The sequence below is a fragment of the Physella acuta genome, unplaced genomic scaffold (assembly GCF_028476545.2).
Source record: "Physella acuta isolate Inbredline_101_S28 unplaced genomic scaffold, ASM2847654v3 ptg000332l, whole genome shotgun sequence".
NCBI classification, from domain to species: domain Eukaryota; kingdom Metazoa; phylum Mollusca; class Gastropoda; family Physidae; genus Physella; species Physella acuta.
In genome coordinates, this window is record NW_026731851.1 from 84,751 (window position 1) to 102,968 (window position 18,218).

Here is an 18,218-nt window from a genome sequence, read left to right on the forward strand (position 1 = left end):
CTACATCCTTAAATAATATCAAGGATATGACAAGCCCTAAGTTTTAAAATACCGATAAATCCCTTGGGGGAAAACATGAATTATGCCTAAGGAGCGACACATTCTTCTCCACTGTTTACACCAGGGGTCTCCAAACTACGGCCCGCGGGCCAGATGCGGCCCGCGAGGTCCTCTCATCCGGCCCGCGAAGATCGTTTTGTTCACGGAAAAAACGTTTGTTGGTGATGGCTGAGGAACTTTACCCAGTAAAATCTAAGACATACCTGGAAGAAACTGGCCCCCGAACTGATATTTGATAGTTAATGCGGCCCTTGGACTGAAAAGTTTGGAGACCCCTGGTTTACACCATAGAACAATTAGGTTAACATGGCGGCTACTTATCTTTGCAAATTATTCTCTTAGTATTTCCGGCATCTTGATACAAATACGCCGTTAAACCGTGAAGTTACTGCAATGACGTTTGTTAAGGTTTATCTTGTCACCTCCTTTCTTCTACACACCACTACTGCGACTTTAGAGTGAGTAGTGTAGTATGGATTTACAGAGGGGTTGTCTTTTTTTTTGTTAGCGGTCTAGTGTCGCTACTTCTCGGCGATTTAATCGGCTGCACACATCGTTATACTATAGCATCTGATTGATATGCATGGGGCCTTATTTTAAACGCCTGTCCTTCCTTTTTTTCCAAGTAAGAATGTGTTGTAAGGCGCACACAGTAAGCCAACGTCTGGTTGTGTTGTGTAGCGTGATATTATTTTGTTTTAGTCTGCCACGGTTAAAAGACTCATTTGTTTATTTTATAATCATGCGCATAATGAGATTCCTAATAAAGATGTCCATACATGATCTTACTCTTCCAGGTAAGGGACGGAGAAAGGTGACGACGCATACATTTCGTTTTTGATAGGCATGAGACGATGTAAACACGACATTGTTAGAACTACTGGTTTTTATACGTCTAGTCGCAGGGTAGATGGGTTATAACTTTGTGACGCCAATTGAGCTGAGATATGGCTTATGGACGACGTGACAATAAAGGAAGCGAGGATAAAAGTCGGAATAATGTCAGTTATTCATAGACAATAAATAATGTCGATTTTTGATGAGGGGGTGGGGTCGGGAAGGTATGAAACTTAAGCCACTACAGTCTATAGATCTCCTTAGCTATGGAACAAGTAGAAACACAAGAAAGGTGTGCCAGAGCTGTCGGATGTCTTGATTGAAACCAGTCCTGATCCACATGGATCATCTCAGCGCCAGACGTGAGCCCCCTGGATCACCTCCCCGATCACCGTGGCTCCCCTGGATCACCTCCCCGATCACCGTGGCTCCCCCGGATCACCTCCCCGATCACCGTGGCTCCCCCGGATCACCTCCCCGATCACCGTGGCTCCCCTGGATCACCTCCCCGATCACCGTGGCTCCCCTGGATCACCTCCCCGATCACCGTGGCTCCCCTGGATCACCTCCCCGATCACCGTGGCTCCCCTGGATCACCTCCCCGATCACCGTGGCTCCCCTGGATCACCTCCCCGATCACCGTGGCTCCCCTGGATCACCTCCCCGATCACCGTGGCTCCCCTGGATCACCTCCCCGATCACCGTGGCTCCCCCGGATCACCTCCCCAATCACCGTGGCTCCCCTGGATCACCTCCCCGATCACCGTGGCTCCCCCGGATCACCTCCCCGATCACCGTGGCTCCCCCGTGTACCCCGGGCTGAAGAGGTTGCCTGTCCCCCGCAGCTCCGGCGTGTTACTGGCGTGGTTACCTGGGTGTGTCCTCGGCCTTGTGATACCTGCACTGCTGTGACCAGATGATCCCCCCGGCTCTCAATCTTTATTGATTCTCTTGGATTTGAATGAGATTTTTTTAGTTCAGAAGAAACGAACGTTGCTCGCCTTACTGAGTTAAGTAACTTTCACCCCCCCCCCCCCCAATCTAATTTAAAAACACATGTTGCTCATTGCGTCTGGTTAACTAGGTTTGCTACCACCCTCCCCAATAAACTTTTGCCCGTATCGAGTTAACTAACTTTTCCTCCCAAGAAACAAATGTTGCCCATTGAGACTATCTAACTTTGCTACAACTACCACCCTCCCCAACAAACTGTTGCCCATGTCGAGTTAACTAACTTTTCCTCCCAAGAAACAAATGTTGCCCATTGAGACTATCTAACTTTGCTACAACTACCACCCTCCCCAATAAACTGTTGCCCATGTCGAGTTAACTAACTTTTCCTCCCAAAAAACAAATGTTGTCCATTGTGACTATCTAACTTTGCTCCAACTACCACCCTCCCCAACAAACTGTTGCCCATATCGAGTTAACTAACTTTTCCTCCCAAAAATAAATGTTACCCATTGTGTCTACCTAACTTTGCTACAACTACCACCCTAAGAAACTGTTGTCAATTGAGACTCTATTGTGTAGCGTTAGCCACAGACCCCCCCCCCCCCTGCGATAAAACGTCACCATATGCTGTAATTTGTTTCACTGTGTACATTTTAATGATATAGATTAAACTATTGAGCTGTTTGTGGTCAGGCCCGCTAAACTCAACACACGAGAGGTGTGTGAATCTACAATGCTTGTTGTGTGTTAGTTTCATGTGTTTGTCTATAAATAACGTCAATAGCGTGGTTGTTACATCTTTTTCTATAGTCTTTGAGCAGTCACAGATGTTACTGATCTGTGTAGTGAGGTGGCTATCAAGCACGTTTTTTCTTCTACCACTGTGATATGAATCTGATGTGGTGATAACTTGTTTCTTGATATTCTTGTTTGGACTGCTGGTTTGGATTACGACGAAGATTACGGCATTTGTCGAGATTGGGTCTCCGTATTGTTGTGACATGACATCCATAGCAAAAAATGTCGTGTTGGCAGTCAAGTGTCGTGTGCTGGGGACAAAATGTCTCAAGCTTGGTCTCAGAACACGAGGTTAACACGTGGTTTAGGTTTAGTGCTTTTAGGTTGTGTATATGTGTGTGGAGGGGGGGTGGGGGTTGGATAATGTCCCACAAGACGAATGTAAGTTGTAACTGAGTAGAGATATGTAATTAGAGTACTAGACAATATCGTGGGAGTCTTGCAGTAATCGCCGCGTGGCGTTTAAATACAGGATAAAACAACATTCAAGTTTATTTTTTTGATGTAGCAAATTTGACTGGAAAATCCGGTTGTCTGATGGGGCATAGGTAAAGGAGGAAGAAAACACGTCGTTAGAATAGTATATAGGCGAATCCCATACTGGTGGCTGGTTCTTTGTTTTTCCTATACAATTATAAGACTATTTTTTGAGCGTTTCTTCCCTTACAAAACCTGTCCACGCAATTCAATGTGACGTGGTTGGGTAACGCCTTGTTATCAGGTATAATTCTGTTATACAAGTATGTGTTTATTTTTCTTGTGTTTTCATGTTGTGAGTTAACGTCGTACACTTATAGCTAAGATTTTTGTTTACCCTCACTAACATTTGTTGGCCCCTTGAGCAGTGTATGAAGTAATTTCTGGGCCATTAAATCCTTTCCACCCCACTCCCTCTGGGCAAGTGTACCTTGTGACGCCCCACCTCGCATTTTAATCAGCTCACGTCGCGCAAACGTGTCAATACCTACGGTTGGTTAAAGTCTGAGTCAGGTTTTGTAAACCTTTGCAGGGTGACTCTTGCCACTACCGCCAGTGTGATTTTGATTTTTTACTTATTGCTAATTAAAATATGCTTTGTCGCAATACGCATTGTACAGTAGTATATCATTAATTTTTTAAAGCGTGTGCCCATTATCTTATTACTTTCTCGTATATACGAAGTATAGAGAAAGTCTTGTAATCGTGCAAAAAAAAAAAAATCGAGATTTTTACAAATCTCGACGTTTTACACCTCACTGATACGGAAAAACATAATTTTGCAATCTTGTCCGTATGTCTGTGTGTCTGTCTGTGTGTCTGTGTGTCTGTCTGTCCGTGTGTAAACACGATAACTTGAGTACCGTTACAGCTACGTTGATGAAATTTCATATATAAGTATTTTATCAAAATCGTAGATCCGTATCAACTTTTGAGCGATTTCCGATAACCGGAAGTGGTACTTTTCCTACTTTGAATTTTTCAAAAGCCTATAACTTGAGTACTATTTCAGATAGATAAATGAAATTTCAAATGTAAGTAAAAGATCTAATTCTCTACCTTCTGTTAAATTTTGAGTAATTTCCGTTGACTGGAAGTAGTAATTTACGCTACTTCGATTTCTCAAAAAACTAATGTAATTTTAAAAGTACTAATAATATTGCGCACCATTATGCGCTTTTTTATTTGGCGTTCACTTGGTGTGCAATTAATTTGTCTACGAGATTTTATTCTATTTTTAAAACTTTAAGTATTTAAAATGGATTAAAAATCATGTCTATAGCCCGAGTTCCCATCCCCCTGTTATTTTATATAAGAATATTCGAGAAAGTTTAGGGGAGATCACTCCCGGTTTATCTTTTTTATGTTTTTCATAAAATAATTTTAAAAAAAAAACGTGCTAAAAAGTAAATTAATACGAGTAAAATTGTGTATAATGAAGTCAATTTTAGAAGAGCATGTCCCTATTGACAATGTTCTTTTTTTAAAAAGTTTTCTTGTCAGGCCAGCTGAAGCCATCATGATTAATTAAAAAGATTTTCCCCTCTCTAATTATCGTTTTTCACCGGCTGTTGGAATAACTTTGCAGATCTTTAAAAATAATTTGATCTAACGCGGACCAGAAAATACATGGCCTCATCCAATGATCACCAGTGCTGGAGTCTGGTTTTTGGTAGTAATTGTTGCAGTTCTAGACTTTACATAGTTCATGGGTTTATATCTTTAAAAAAAATTCTAGATGATAGTTATGAACACAATGTAACATACTTGTATTAAAATTCTTTATTTTTATTTTACACGTAGCTGGTTGGTTGGACTATATCTTAAACTTGTATTGCATACATTTCCTCAAGTACCTAAGATAGATGTTTATCAACTAATCTAACCAAATGTCTGGCAGAAGCTTTTCCTGATCTCACTCAATGTATTATTCACAACCTAATTTAACAGGGGAAAAAAACAAAACATTCTGTGACGGTCTCCTGGGTACCACTTTGTCTTGTTACAATAGAATAGTTAAACGCCTTTCAAGGCATTGAGATGGTGTATAACCACGGCATGAAAAGGGCAATGCCTGACCAGCACAAAAGCCCAGTCATCTTTCTCCGCCTTGAGCGTATTACCCGTTTGAGTGGGCCCAGGTTGTCCCTGGGGATCCGATTCTTGGCAGTCAGTGAAGGCAGCTCTCCTGGGTTAATGAACCTTGGGCTTTCTTTGGTTTGCGAACTCTAGCTTGTATGGATTTACAAACCATCATTTTTGTGTTTGCGAACCCTGGGTTCATCTGAGTTGACAAGCCTTTCTCATCGGGATTAACGAATCATGCTTGTCCGGATTAACGAACCCAGCATGTGTGGATTGACAAACCATCGGTTTGTGTTTGGGAACCCTGGGTTCATCTGAGTAGACGAACCTTTATCATCGGGATTAACGAATCATGCTTGTCCGGATTAACGAACCCTAGCATGTGTGGATTGACAAACCATCGGTTTGTGTTTGCGAACCCTGGGTTCATCTGAGTTGACGAGCCTTTCCCATCTGGATTAACGAATCATGCTTGTCTGGATTAACGAACCCTGGCTTGCACAGATTACAAACCCTCGCCTGCCTGGATTAACGCAAACAGCCACACAAGCAGCAAGCACGTGCCACTAAATGTGATCTACTACTGATAACGTTAGTTTGTGCAAACTTTGTTGACATATTACAAATAATCAATTTAAAAAAAATCTTCACACAACCTATACTTCTTTAATACTTTTTACATTGAAAAACGCACTGGGTAATTAGTATGACCGTTTTGAAAACATCTAAGCAGAGTTGAAATGTAAATCAATATTTATTGTTGACATTGGCATTTTTGAAGGAGCCGCAACTTGAAAGCCCAAGAGGCCGACGAAGGACAGACTATTTATCTGCTCCGTCAACCCCTCTCCACCCCGACCTATTCCCTACTTCTTAAAGTGGACGTCTTGGGTGTACTAGGGTCGTGTCTCAAATGGTGAAGATCTGCTTGAATTTGTATCATCACGCTAGTAGACGTTACATTTCCATACATAATGTTACATTTTTTTATAAAATCATATGTGTAACATTTAAATGTAACAATAGGAGAGGAGATGCCCCCTACCCCTGATCACTTATTTGTATACTTGTTCAATTTTTATTCAGATTAAAAACAAAGAAACAACTGTCATGTTGGCCTCGGAGTCTTGAATGGTAGACCTAATAATAGAGATGTATGTGCTTCTGTGGTGTCGTATCAGAAACATCAGTTCTCTGTCAGTGGGCATCGCCACATGCAGTGGCATTAACGTTTACACTTGATAAACATACAGAAATAGTAACCCGCAGTATTTCAGCTATGTAAATTCCGCCTACCCGCTCCCCACGAAATCTGATATTTTTCAGCGGACTTTTTTTTTATTGAAAACAATCCGCCCGAATCTTTTTTTACGCTAATTTCCCCTTGGCCGTTTTTTTTATACTGACAAATTAATTATTCGCCGTTGATTAAGTCATGCATTTGTAAGTACATTTTTTTTTCGCTCCACTTTCCGGAACACCCTTGCCACACGCGTCTCCCGAACCACATGTGGTGGCGTTGTGGCCTGTGATGTGCCTGTGTAACCACGCCAACACAGTGGTAGATCTATGTACATTTTAACGAGGTTATTCCAAAGTTGATGATTTCTACGTGAAAACCAACAAACTACATTATCTTCATCATTCGTGACGAAAGTGACCGGGAGCGGGTATTAAAAGAAAAATGTAGTTGCCACAATGTATCACTGCCCCATTGTTATTCAACTTTTTATATTTATTCATTCAAACGTCATACTATCAGCTGAAAAACAACAATAACAACATAGGAACACTTTGATTTATCCGGGGAAGTTAGGCCCCCACACCATCAGAGAAAAAGCAACTCCTTTAAGGTGGTTGATTGCATTTCTTAGCTTAGTTTAACACGAGACCAGCTTTCGATTTTTGTTGTCCGTCTTAAGTGTTTTCAACATCTGTTGCCATCGTTAGGTTATACGTTTTTTACCCATTCATAATATACGGAAATGCTATAGTTAAAGGAATTATAACGTCTAAAGAATTGAAACAAGACTTTTCGTGTATGTATATGTATATATATATATATATATATATATATATATATATATATATATATATATATATATATATATATCTGGGCTAATATGAGTCACGTATACATAAAGCACAAACTAATATTGTAATGCTAATGGATCAGGTTGAACCCGACAGATTACTATAGTTAGCCGTGTGCCTTTAGAGTCAGTTTTTGTCCGCATAAGTAGGCCCACAAAAAGGTTTTCTTAAAATCGATACCTTAAATTATAATTAACTGAACTTTCACTGTTACATATACGTTTGGGGATTTATTCATTTTTATAAACGTTCCATCACAGCAGTGGGTGATTTATTATTTATGCAACGTTATTAAAACAGCCTGATTAGCCGGGGGTTACTTTCGACTTCCTTTAGCGAGATTTTTGAAAACCGTGGCCACTCAAAACACCCGTCTCGCACCATTACACACATCGCGGAACTATTTAATTGGGATTTAAAAATAGTGGCAGCAACGCATATTCGGCCAGAAATATAAAAAATTAAATAAAAACGCGTAGAAAAGGTTAGAGTTATTTAATAACAAAAAGAGATTTTGTGTTGTGCTGTTTGGTTGATAATTAATTTATTTCCTGTTAAAATTTGTTTGAATTTAAAATGACGGGATAATATTGTTTATTCTTTATTTTTATAAAAAAAAAGTTAAAAATAAAGACTCTTTGTAATAATTGCTTCGTTGAGCATATAATATGCGCATTGATTGTGTATGATTTTCGGAAGAGTTGTTGCAGCAAGCGGCAGAAAATGTTTACACGTGCGCTGGTTGGTTGAAACTTAGCGGTATGAGGTCGCCCATAAATAACGTCGACAAACATGTGGGAAGTGGGGGGTAGAACTGATGATGAACGCATCTCGTATTTCTTAAATAAATTTAAAAATCACGATAAACATTTGTATTAAATTGCGTATGATGAAAAAAAATGGGGGGGGGGGGGGGGGGAAGGGTTGTGATAGGAGACCTTGACATTGTGTGACGTTTGGAGAAGTGGGCGACACCTATGGCAGAACGTTGAACCAAAAGATAGCATTTTTATTCCCACCGTTTGTGGCCGTCCAGAAGGCTTACTCCCACTTTAAAAGTTGGCAGTGTTACGTTTTCTCTCTCTCTTCGATTTACAACCCACGTGTCAACATTTGTTGAGATCAAGGGCGGCTGTAATCTCGCACCGGCCAAAAAATCTTCGCGAATAATGTTCAAATAAAGACTAGAAAACAATATTGAGGTGACAGGGCTCTGGAGGGAGGAAACTTCAGTAGAATATGGAAAGTTTTCCCAGGTTCTGTTGCCTTACACCTCTGATTATATTTTAGATGCCCCCCCCCCCCATAGATCTGTATTTAGACAGCCCCCCACATAGATCTGTATTTAGACAGCCCCCCCCCCCCCCACATAGATCTGTATTTTAGACGCCCCCCCCCCACATAGATCTGTATTTTAGATGCCCCCCCCCCCACATAGATCTGTATTTTAGACAGCCCCCCCACTTAGATCTGTATTTTAGATGCCCCCCCCACCATAGATCTGTATTTAGACAGCCCCATCCCCCCATAGATCTGTATTATAGACAGCCCCCCTCCCCCCATAGATCTGTATTATAGACAGCCCCCCCTCCCCTCCATAGCTCTGTATTATAGACAGCCCCCCTCCCCCCCCCATAGATCTGTATTTTAGACAACCCCCTCCCCCTTAGATGTGTATTATAGATTTTAGACAGCCCTCCCTCCCCATGTATCTGTATTTTACACCCCCCCCCATGGATCTTTATTTTACACAGTCCCATCCCTTTAGATCCGTAAGATAGCCCCCCCCCCCACTTCAACCCAACATAAATCTGTATTCTAGACACCCCCCTCCTTAGATTGGAGTTCTAGACAGTCACCCCACCCCCTAATTGATGTATATTCTAAAAACACCCCCCCCCCCTCCATAGAACTGTATTCTGGACAGCCACCACACTCCCTCATTGATGTATATTCTAGATAGCCCCCCCCCCCCCCCATAGAACTGTATTCTAGACAGTCACCCCACCCCCATCTCTGCAAATTCATTGATCTGGTGCTAGGGCATTTGAATCATTACTTCCAGTTCAGTGAGAGGATGTTGTTACCATGGTAACCGTAACTGTTGTAAGCTGATAGTTGTGTTTAATTTCCAAATCAGCTCATAGCTTTTTGGATTGTTCCAACTTGATCTCCATTAGGACTAGAAAAAAAAAACCATTCTATCTGCTCTAAAAGAATGTTTTTTTTGTTCCTCATGAGTAAAATTTATTCCTGCTTTGTAGGTTTTTTATTGTCTGCACTGATATTCCGTTCAGGCTTTTGTCCATTAAAAAAAAAAAACTACACATCATCTACACTTGGTAGGAATTTGCATGTTTAAAAAAGAATGTGTATTTATAAATTCAAATATAGACACACATGCTGTAAAATCTGTAAAATGTAAATCTGTTTTGTGTCTTTATTTTCAGAAGTACAATTAGTATTAACAATAGCCAAATTATTTTATCTTCATTCTTTGCATTTCACCATAGTATACAGTTATTTTTCTCTTGTAGTGAAATTGTCAAAATCAATACTTTTTAATAAAAGTATTTTATTTTTTGAAATGCTTTATAAAAAAAATTAAATGGGATGAAAATGACATTGAATGAATTGCTTTTTGTTCATGTAATCTTCTAACTACTATGATTATATAGCATTAATTTTGTGAACATTTTTAATCTTTTGAATAGATTTGATGTTCTCTTTGTTAGTATATGATGTTGCTGTTAATTAATAAGAACAATTTTTTTCTGTCCATTCCAGCAATGGGTCAGACTCTGTCTGAACCGGTGACAACCAAATACTCGTCCAAACATGAAAACACGTTTGTGAAGGTGGGCTCTTCCTGTATGCAAGGATGGAGAATCAGTATCCTTTCTCCACTGTTGGAGGAAATTCTTTTGTATTGTTAATACAAAGAATTGAAGTGTTAGTTATCTACATTTTTACTTAACAAATAGCTCATTTTACTACAAAATGTCAAGTGTCAAGTTATTCTTGTCATGACCAAGTTTTGTGTTTCCTTGACTGAAATCATGTACTAACTCTTCTATGAGGAGTTAGTAAAACATCTCTTCTACTCTATGACTTAGTTAATTAGAGTTCCCCTTTCCTGTTCGTTTCATTTAATCACATTTTCCCTTAAGTAAAAATCAATGTAGGGAGCTTATGTTTGATGGGGAACTAGTTAAAGCTGAAAGGAGAATCAATTGACCTTGTGCCAGTAGTTTAGCTGTTTTGTTTTTATTCATGACAAATGAGCTGACATTACTGATAAAAGGTTAAAGACAGTTTTTGTTGAATAATATCAAGTTACACTTAAAGTTAAAAATCCATTGTATAACTGCATCTCTGATGTTAAAAAAAACACACCCTTTTGAACCTTCAAGTACATGAGGCAGGTGAAGTAGAGTCTTAGCCTGTTATTTAGTAAAGATAGTCTGGAGCTTAACACAGGTTTGCAATAAAGGGACCTAAAAGTAAATGTTGAGATTTTTCTTAATCATGACCTAGATATGGAAGATGCCCACAGTCATCTTCTCAGTCTACCAGGAGATAAAGACGCATGTTTCTTTGGTGTATTTGATGGTCATGGAGGTAATTGTTTTCAACATGCCTAGCACATTTCTTTCTTAACCTGATCTGTTAATTGTTTCATGGTTTAATATTTCTTTTTTCAAAAAGCCTTAGAATTTATTAAATCTATATATATAATTCTCCTCTTCGAGCCGTTAGAAAACAAGCTGCAAACGCTCTCCCTACCTCCCCACCCCTACATGGTTTTAGTGAGCTGTGTTCACTCTAAATGTTTACAAGCAGAGCCAACGATTTTAAACGTAGAGGGGGGGGGGGGGGGAGGGGGGGAAGGAAGGGGGGGGGGTTATGGTCCTTAACGAGCTACTTATAGTGTTTTAAAGAAATATTTTCAGTGTCAGCATTGGTACTGTCGAATTCACAAATTATGAATTATTGAAAATTAGAAACAACTAAATAGCGGCGTATGTTATGCCGCGGGCCGGCTCGTTAATTTAGTTGTAATTATTGATACACCAAATGATATTTTTTTTCCCCTCATTAGTTTTACATTAAAATATTTTGCTTAATCTATTTGTTGACAGGTGTTAAGGTAGCACAGTATGCGGGTAACAATTTACATAAAAAAATAGTTTCACAGTCTTCTTATTGTAAGTAGCCTATATGTTATCAAACTCGCTTTGCTCGATTACAATTTTTACTACTACTTTTTTTTATTTAAGTTCAAATGTTATGTAAAATGTGTAATTAATTATTTTCTTTTTTATAGCTAAAGGTAATATATCAGATGCAATACGGAGTGGATTTCTTTCACTAGATGAAGAAATGCTAAGAGGTATGAGACCATATGGCACTTTTTTTTTTTTTTTTACTTCAGAACACATTTTCAAAATTTTTAATAATCATTCCCTGATTTGTACAGACATCTATTCTCATTTATTGAATCATAAGAAGGAGAATCTGATGGTTTTCAGTTTTGAAGTTTAATATATGACTTAACCACCAATGGACTAACAAGCTGTGGTTAGAAATGCCCAGGGGTCAAGTAGTCTAGTGTAAGACTGCTAACCTGAAAGTCATGAGTATGGATCTTGTGTTCAAATCTGTAAGCAGTCCCTGGGTACCTGACTAACGTTGGGGAAATTAAAGGTGGCTGGGTGTAGTGCTGACCACACTATCCCTTCAACTGCCAAGGTTACTGAAAAAGGTGAACTCTACTTCACCTGCCTTATAGATGGTAAGGTTTGAATGGGTACTTTACTTTTTTTACTGTATTCAAGCATCAAATGGGATTGATGATTAACGAAGGTTTTGCCTCTAATTGTACAGATGAAGCAATGAAGGATGAGCTTGCCGGAACTACAGCCGTTATTGTCTTGATCAAAAATGGGAAAATGTATTGTGTAAGTCTCATAACGGAGCTAAAAATTGTTTGTTAATCAATGAAACCTAATTTTATATCCAGCTGTTTAAGTTGACTGTGCTTTGGTTATTCTGGTAGAAAATATCATTAACATTGGGGGTAAAATTGTAAGTTCATTAAAGATAAAGAAAAGCTGAACCATCAATTTACTGTACTCTATTCTTATGTTGTTTGTGTTATATTATATTTTTGATAATTAGATAACAAATATTGTTAAGTCAGGTGAGAGTATGTTTCAGGCTAGTCTCTAAGTGTTACTCCCTACCATTCATTGTCTATTTTGCAAAAAAAGTTGATTTGTTGTATTTTAAATTTGATATTGCTTAGTCACTTAAACCTAAAATTTTTTAATTAATGAAAGATGTTTATCATGTAGGGAAATGTTGGTGATTCCAGAGCGGTGGCCAGCGTACAGGGAGAGGTGGAGCAGCTGTCCTTTGATCATAAACCCAGCAATGAGAGTGAAACACGGCGGATTATAGCCGCTGGTGGATGGGTGGAGTTTAACAGAGTTAATGGTAATATTTCAATCATTTTGATTGTGGGGTGAAGTTTAATAGTTTCAGAGGAGAATTATATTTTAAATGTTACATTTGGTTTGTGTATTTTATGTAAAGATTTTACAAATTTAAAATATTTGTTTTAGATTATAAATGCAATGTACAAACTTTTGCAGGAAATCTTGCCTTATCAAGAGCCTTAGGAGATTTTGTCTTCAAAAGAAATGATAAGAAACGGCCAGAAGAGCAAATTGTTACAGGTATACAACTAGAGTTTTACAATCTCATAATAAATGGCCTAATTTTTATAAATTAATAACTTTTAAAATAAAATGCACAAGGTTAGAAATATGGACACCTTTAATTCTAATCTTGTTTAAACAAAATTATAATCATAACTCCTGTAGAAAATTAAATTGCTTAGAATGTTAAAAAAAAAATAAAAGGCTTACTTGCCATATTTCTGTTACAGTTGAGCCTAGTAAAAAGAATTTGGGAAAATGGGAGCTAAATCAGGCTACAGTAAATTATAGTGATATGTTTCTGTTAATATTATTACTGTTTCTTTCTTTGCTTGGTCAAACTATGTTTTTACTTAGATTCAATCATATATTCTATTAATATTTTTAGTAAATAGACAATTGTTTTTAATTTGAATGAGTGTAAGTAGTTGAATATTGAAATAGGTGAAATGCTCTCTGAGAGTATACATCTGCTGTTGAATGTTTCTCCTTTAGTATAGCCAATTAAGGTTGCAGAATTTTGTTTTCTGCTTAACTAAGCTCAATTTCTGTTTTGGTTTACAACTAAAGATTTTTGTAAGCTATGAATTATTAGAGACATTCGATTGTAAATCTGCTAGAGAAAAAGTTGTGATTAAATATCTGGGTGACATTCATTACTATTATTTGGTGTTAGTATTGTTTAATCAATTAGTTAGGCTTGCTCAAATTGGTATTTTTGATCAAAAAAAAATAATTAAGATGCATGCTTTGGAATAGTTGAAGTATTTTAAATAATTATTTTAATAAATTAATATTAGTTTTAGCTTACTATAATATACAATTTATAGCTTTTTGAAAAGGTTTTTAACTTGCAGTTTACTTTAATCAGGACTATAATAGTGTTATTATTTGTCATAAAAGTTTTAGTAGATTTTTTTTTTTAATTTTGTACTCTGCTAAATTTACTCTGCAATCTTGTACAAATACATTCTCAAAGCTGACAAATTTAAAACTGGAAGTCAAAGGATTTTATGTTCAACCCTTTTTTTTTAATTTAGAGGAAACTAGCTGTAGTTTTAAGATTTTTTTCCCTAAAGATTAGCCATTTGCAAACCAGGTAGGATAGAGGAAAAAAAATTGTGATTTAAACTGGTGGGAAATGTTAACCATTTGTTATCTCATATAATATCCTCTTCTCACCTTCCTGCTTGTGCACAGCCAACCCAGATGTGATAGAAAAGCCAATTACTCCAGATCATGAATTTATTGTGTTGGCGTGTGATGGTATATGGGATGTCCTCACTAATCAGGAAGTTGTTGAGTTTGTTAGGAACAGGATAGCTCAACGCATGGAACCAGATATAGTATGTTCTTATTTCCTTATTACATGCTTTCTCTTTTCTGTCTTGGAGGTATTCTGCTATCCATTTTTAACTCATTTCTGCCTATACATTTCCTTTTTTAAATTCCTAACATTTTCACAATATTTGTAGAAAGCGTTTTATTTTAATAACAAAACTAGTTTGGGTTTACTTTTTTATTCCAGTAAGAGATATCAGTGTTTTTTCTTATTTTTCAAGCAATATATCTTTAAAATATTAAATTGATGCTATTGTTAAGTCTGGTTTCTTCAAAATTTTCAATGTACCAAAAATATATTTTTTCTGATTGTAATAAAATGATACTTTATGAAACCATTTTCCCTCCTCAGATTTGTGAAGAATTAATGACTCGTTGCCTGGCACCAGACTGCCAGGCTGGTGGTTTAGGCTGTGATAATATGACAGTGGTGCTTGTGTGCTTTCTTCATGGTGGTACTTATGATGACCTAGTCAGGAAATGTCAGCGGCCGTGTCATGGAGGGCAGGCCCCTCATCTCAGAGAATACAACGCTGGCTTTGAATTCAAATAGTTGTTTTTAATCTGGCAAGGTTGTTAATTATTCATTTAGTTTGACTAAAGATTGTGTGAGTAAGAGTTTTGCACAAAGTGGGTAATATTTGGTTTCCTCTGAAGCCATTTTTTAAAATAGTGTTCTAAAGTGTGTTATCCGGAAGTGAATCTATACCATTTTTATAGAAATTAATTATGGTTGTCAGTATTATTTTCTTGTTGTTGATATTCCAAGACAGTGGGATTTAGTGATCAGTTGTGTGCATGCTGAATAGTTTAACAAGCAAGTTCATTTTAACAAAGCTACTGCCCTTTCAATCACACAACTTTTATCCCTGAATATCATTCTGACATTGCTTGTTTCTAGTATTTCTTATTTGAACACAGATTTACTTTTAAATAATCATAAGTTATATGTTAATTAATGCTTCAATTCTTTTTTTCTGCTAAAATAACAGATTAAAAAAGCAGCTTTACATATTTAAAGATTTATGACTATGAATGCATATGTTCAGTGCTATCAAAGGTCCTGGTCTATCTCTATATGATTGATTTTGCTGTTAAGGTATCTACAATATAATTTGTTGAGTTAGGCGTAGTTAATCCACTTCACATGTATTGTCTTAAATTTACATTACGGTAAAGTAAAATAATTTTTGAAAGTTAAACATTTATTATGTAGAATTAGAATGCAGTGTTCCCACTTAGAAAGGTGTGTAAAAGAAAAAAAAATTACTTTGACCATTGTAAAAAAAAAGTCATGTACATTTTCCTGACCTAAATAAAAGATTCCTTTGTGTGTTGAGTGAAATGAAACATTTTGATATAAAATTATTTCAGTTTTGTTCTCTAGTAATGTGACACACAGCTCTGATTTTTTAAAATATTAAATATTTTTGGTAATAAAATACAAACTACATAACTTACCATTTTATCCATTTTTATTACTAAGTGCTTTACATATCAGTAAATAGACCTTTGTTCTAGAACTAGAAAATGGATTGTAATGATTTTCTACTTTTGATCCATCTTAAAAATATATAAATGTGTAAATAGGAATTATTTATTGGGTTTGCATCTAAAGTATGGTTATATCACATTTGAATTAAAGGAATTGTTTTTTAAGTAAAAGCCACTTATTTTTTGTCAAAAGCACATGGTAAAGCACTGTAAATTATTTTAATGGAAGCATTTCTTATAGGAATAATTACTTGATAAATTTACAGTATTAAATTTACTCTAAGTATTGTGCACAACCAAGAAGGAAGTGATATCATTTATGTTTTTTTAATAATTGCATTTAAAATTTAAAAAGTTATACATATTAAAAAAAATTAAACTTTTGATACATTCAGTCACAAGACAACATATGCCTCTTCCATTATGTATGTATAAATCTTGCCAGTAAGGTTTTTTTTGGCTATATTTTCATGTTTAAAAGGAAATACATTATACTGAGACTATTCTGTGATTGGTACTAATTATTCTAATTATTGTTGTAGTTCTTATTTTTTTTTAATAATTTTAAAAAAAAATGTATTCACCTGTTTCATTATTATGCCTAGTTAAAAAGTTTTGTTTAATTTAATTTTTTTTGAAAAATCCAATATTTTTGTTTTGATCTGAGCATTATTTGTGCCATTTGCGAGCAATGTTGTCAAAGTAGTTAAATAATACATCTAATTTTCTTTTCAATAGTGTACTTAAAAATGTTCACATTAACACAGTTTTTTTTCCTTCAGTTTAATACATACTAATTGTTTGTTTAATTAAACAGTTTTACATTTCAACACATTCACATTACGGTGTTGTGAATACCTAAACTCTATAAAATAGTGAAGTACTCTACCCAAACTACAACTTCTTAAAGTACTGAGACACTTGTTACGCAGCAAATGGAATCTTATTTTATCTTTTTTTTTGAAACACAAATACAAGACATTTTTAGATTAGACAACCAGAATTCAACTAGAAGATGGAACATAAATGACCTATTAGTTTAAATGAGGAAAGACAACTCTTATAAGAAATTATAGTCTTGGAATAGAACCAACTGTTAAGGCCTCTTCTCATTTTCTGAGTTAAAAACAGGTTTGATAAATGTTTAACCTAGAACATCACTTAAAAACCAAATTACCATTTTTTGGACTCTTGATTTAGGTTAAATTCGCCATGTTGTCTAATCTTATTTCCCCCCCCCCCCCCCCCCCCAAAGTTATTGATTTATTTAAATCAATCAATAAAGAATAACAAGAACACAACTCTTTTATAATTTTAGTCAGGCAAATAGAAATATTTGTAGTGTTTTGTTTATTTTTATTCAGTTAAAACATCTCAGATATTTTATTAAAAATTGTGTGAAAACAAATGCATTCAAGCCATTCAGGTGATTGTTCTGATCAGGTTGAACTGCTCTTCCATTACACATATAAATACTGTTGTTTTATTGCTTTAAATTTTTTTGTTTCATTTCTTGCTATTTTTGTCTTAATTGAGAGCTGTCTTCCATAATTTTTTTCTCATTTTAAAATCTTTACCTGGTATTTTCATTGTGACAGCTAACACTTGATTTGTTCCATTTCTTTCAATAACAAAAGCTATTTGTATTTAAATACTAATGCTTTTTCATAAGACAACTAGAAACACTTGTTGGATAGTGTAAACAAAAGACTAGCTCCCTTCTTTTTCTTCTATCATATTTATATTATGTTTTTTTTTTGTATACCAATTGAAAGTAGTGAGTGCAACTTATTCAGGTGAGATGTTAATATATTTTAATATATTTTCTTTGTGTTTACAGTAGGTGTGGGTAACATTTTTGAGTATTTTATAAAATATTATATTAAAATAATTATTTAATTACTAAAATATTATTAACTACAGAATTAATTAGGGGCCCATCCATTTATGTGCTCAAACTAGGGGGAGATCTAAAAATGTTGCATTATGGACTTGTAGGGAGGTGTTTCTGGTCAGTGTTATGTGGATATCCACATGATATATTGATTTATTAAAACAAACACAAATGTTGAGTTCATTTACATGTGGGATGAACCTGATGTACTACAAATTAAATTATGCTGTGTGTGACTGTAGAATCTATTATTTTAAAAATATTTCTATCTAAAGTTAAGTTATCTCCTGCAGTTTTTAGTTAATTTGGAAATTATAAATAAAAAAAATAAAAAAAATTAAGCATTCATGATAGATCTATTTTCTTTTAAAACAATTTTCATAGCATATTCTAGGTTCTGGCTGTATTATTTAAGAGCAGATAAATATCTACAAAATACACAAATGGGGATATCTAAATTT

At 35.9% G+C, this 18,218-nt stretch overlaps 1 protein-coding gene across 2 annotated transcripts in view; it reads left to right on the forward strand.

Moving 5' to 3' along the window:
• The window catches only part of LOC131940822 (putative protein phosphatase 2C T23F11.1), a 32,054-nt gene extending 15,686 nt beyond the window's left edge, over positions 1 to 16,368 (forward strand). For both annotated transcript variants that reach the window (XM_059299673.1, XM_059299674.1), the window contains exons 2-10: positions 10,093 to 10,197; positions 10,843 to 10,926; positions 11,448 to 11,513; positions 11,633 to 11,698; positions 12,193 to 12,266; positions 12,663 to 12,804; positions 12,963 to 13,046; positions 14,229 to 14,374; positions 14,722 to 16,368. In XM_059299673.1, coding sequence (XP_059155656.1) covers positions 10,093 to 10,197; positions 10,843 to 10,926; positions 11,448 to 11,513; positions 11,633 to 11,698; positions 12,193 to 12,266; positions 12,663 to 12,804; positions 12,963 to 13,046; positions 14,229 to 14,374; positions 14,722 to 14,922 — 968 coding nt within the window. In that variant the 3' untranslated portion in view covers positions 14,923 to 16,368. The remainder of the gene's footprint in view (positions 1 to 10,092; positions 10,198 to 10,842; positions 10,927 to 11,447; positions 11,514 to 11,632; positions 11,699 to 12,192; positions 12,267 to 12,662; positions 12,805 to 12,962; positions 13,047 to 14,228; positions 14,375 to 14,721) is intronic.
• Positions 16,369 to 18,218: the final 1,850 nt, after the last annotated feature.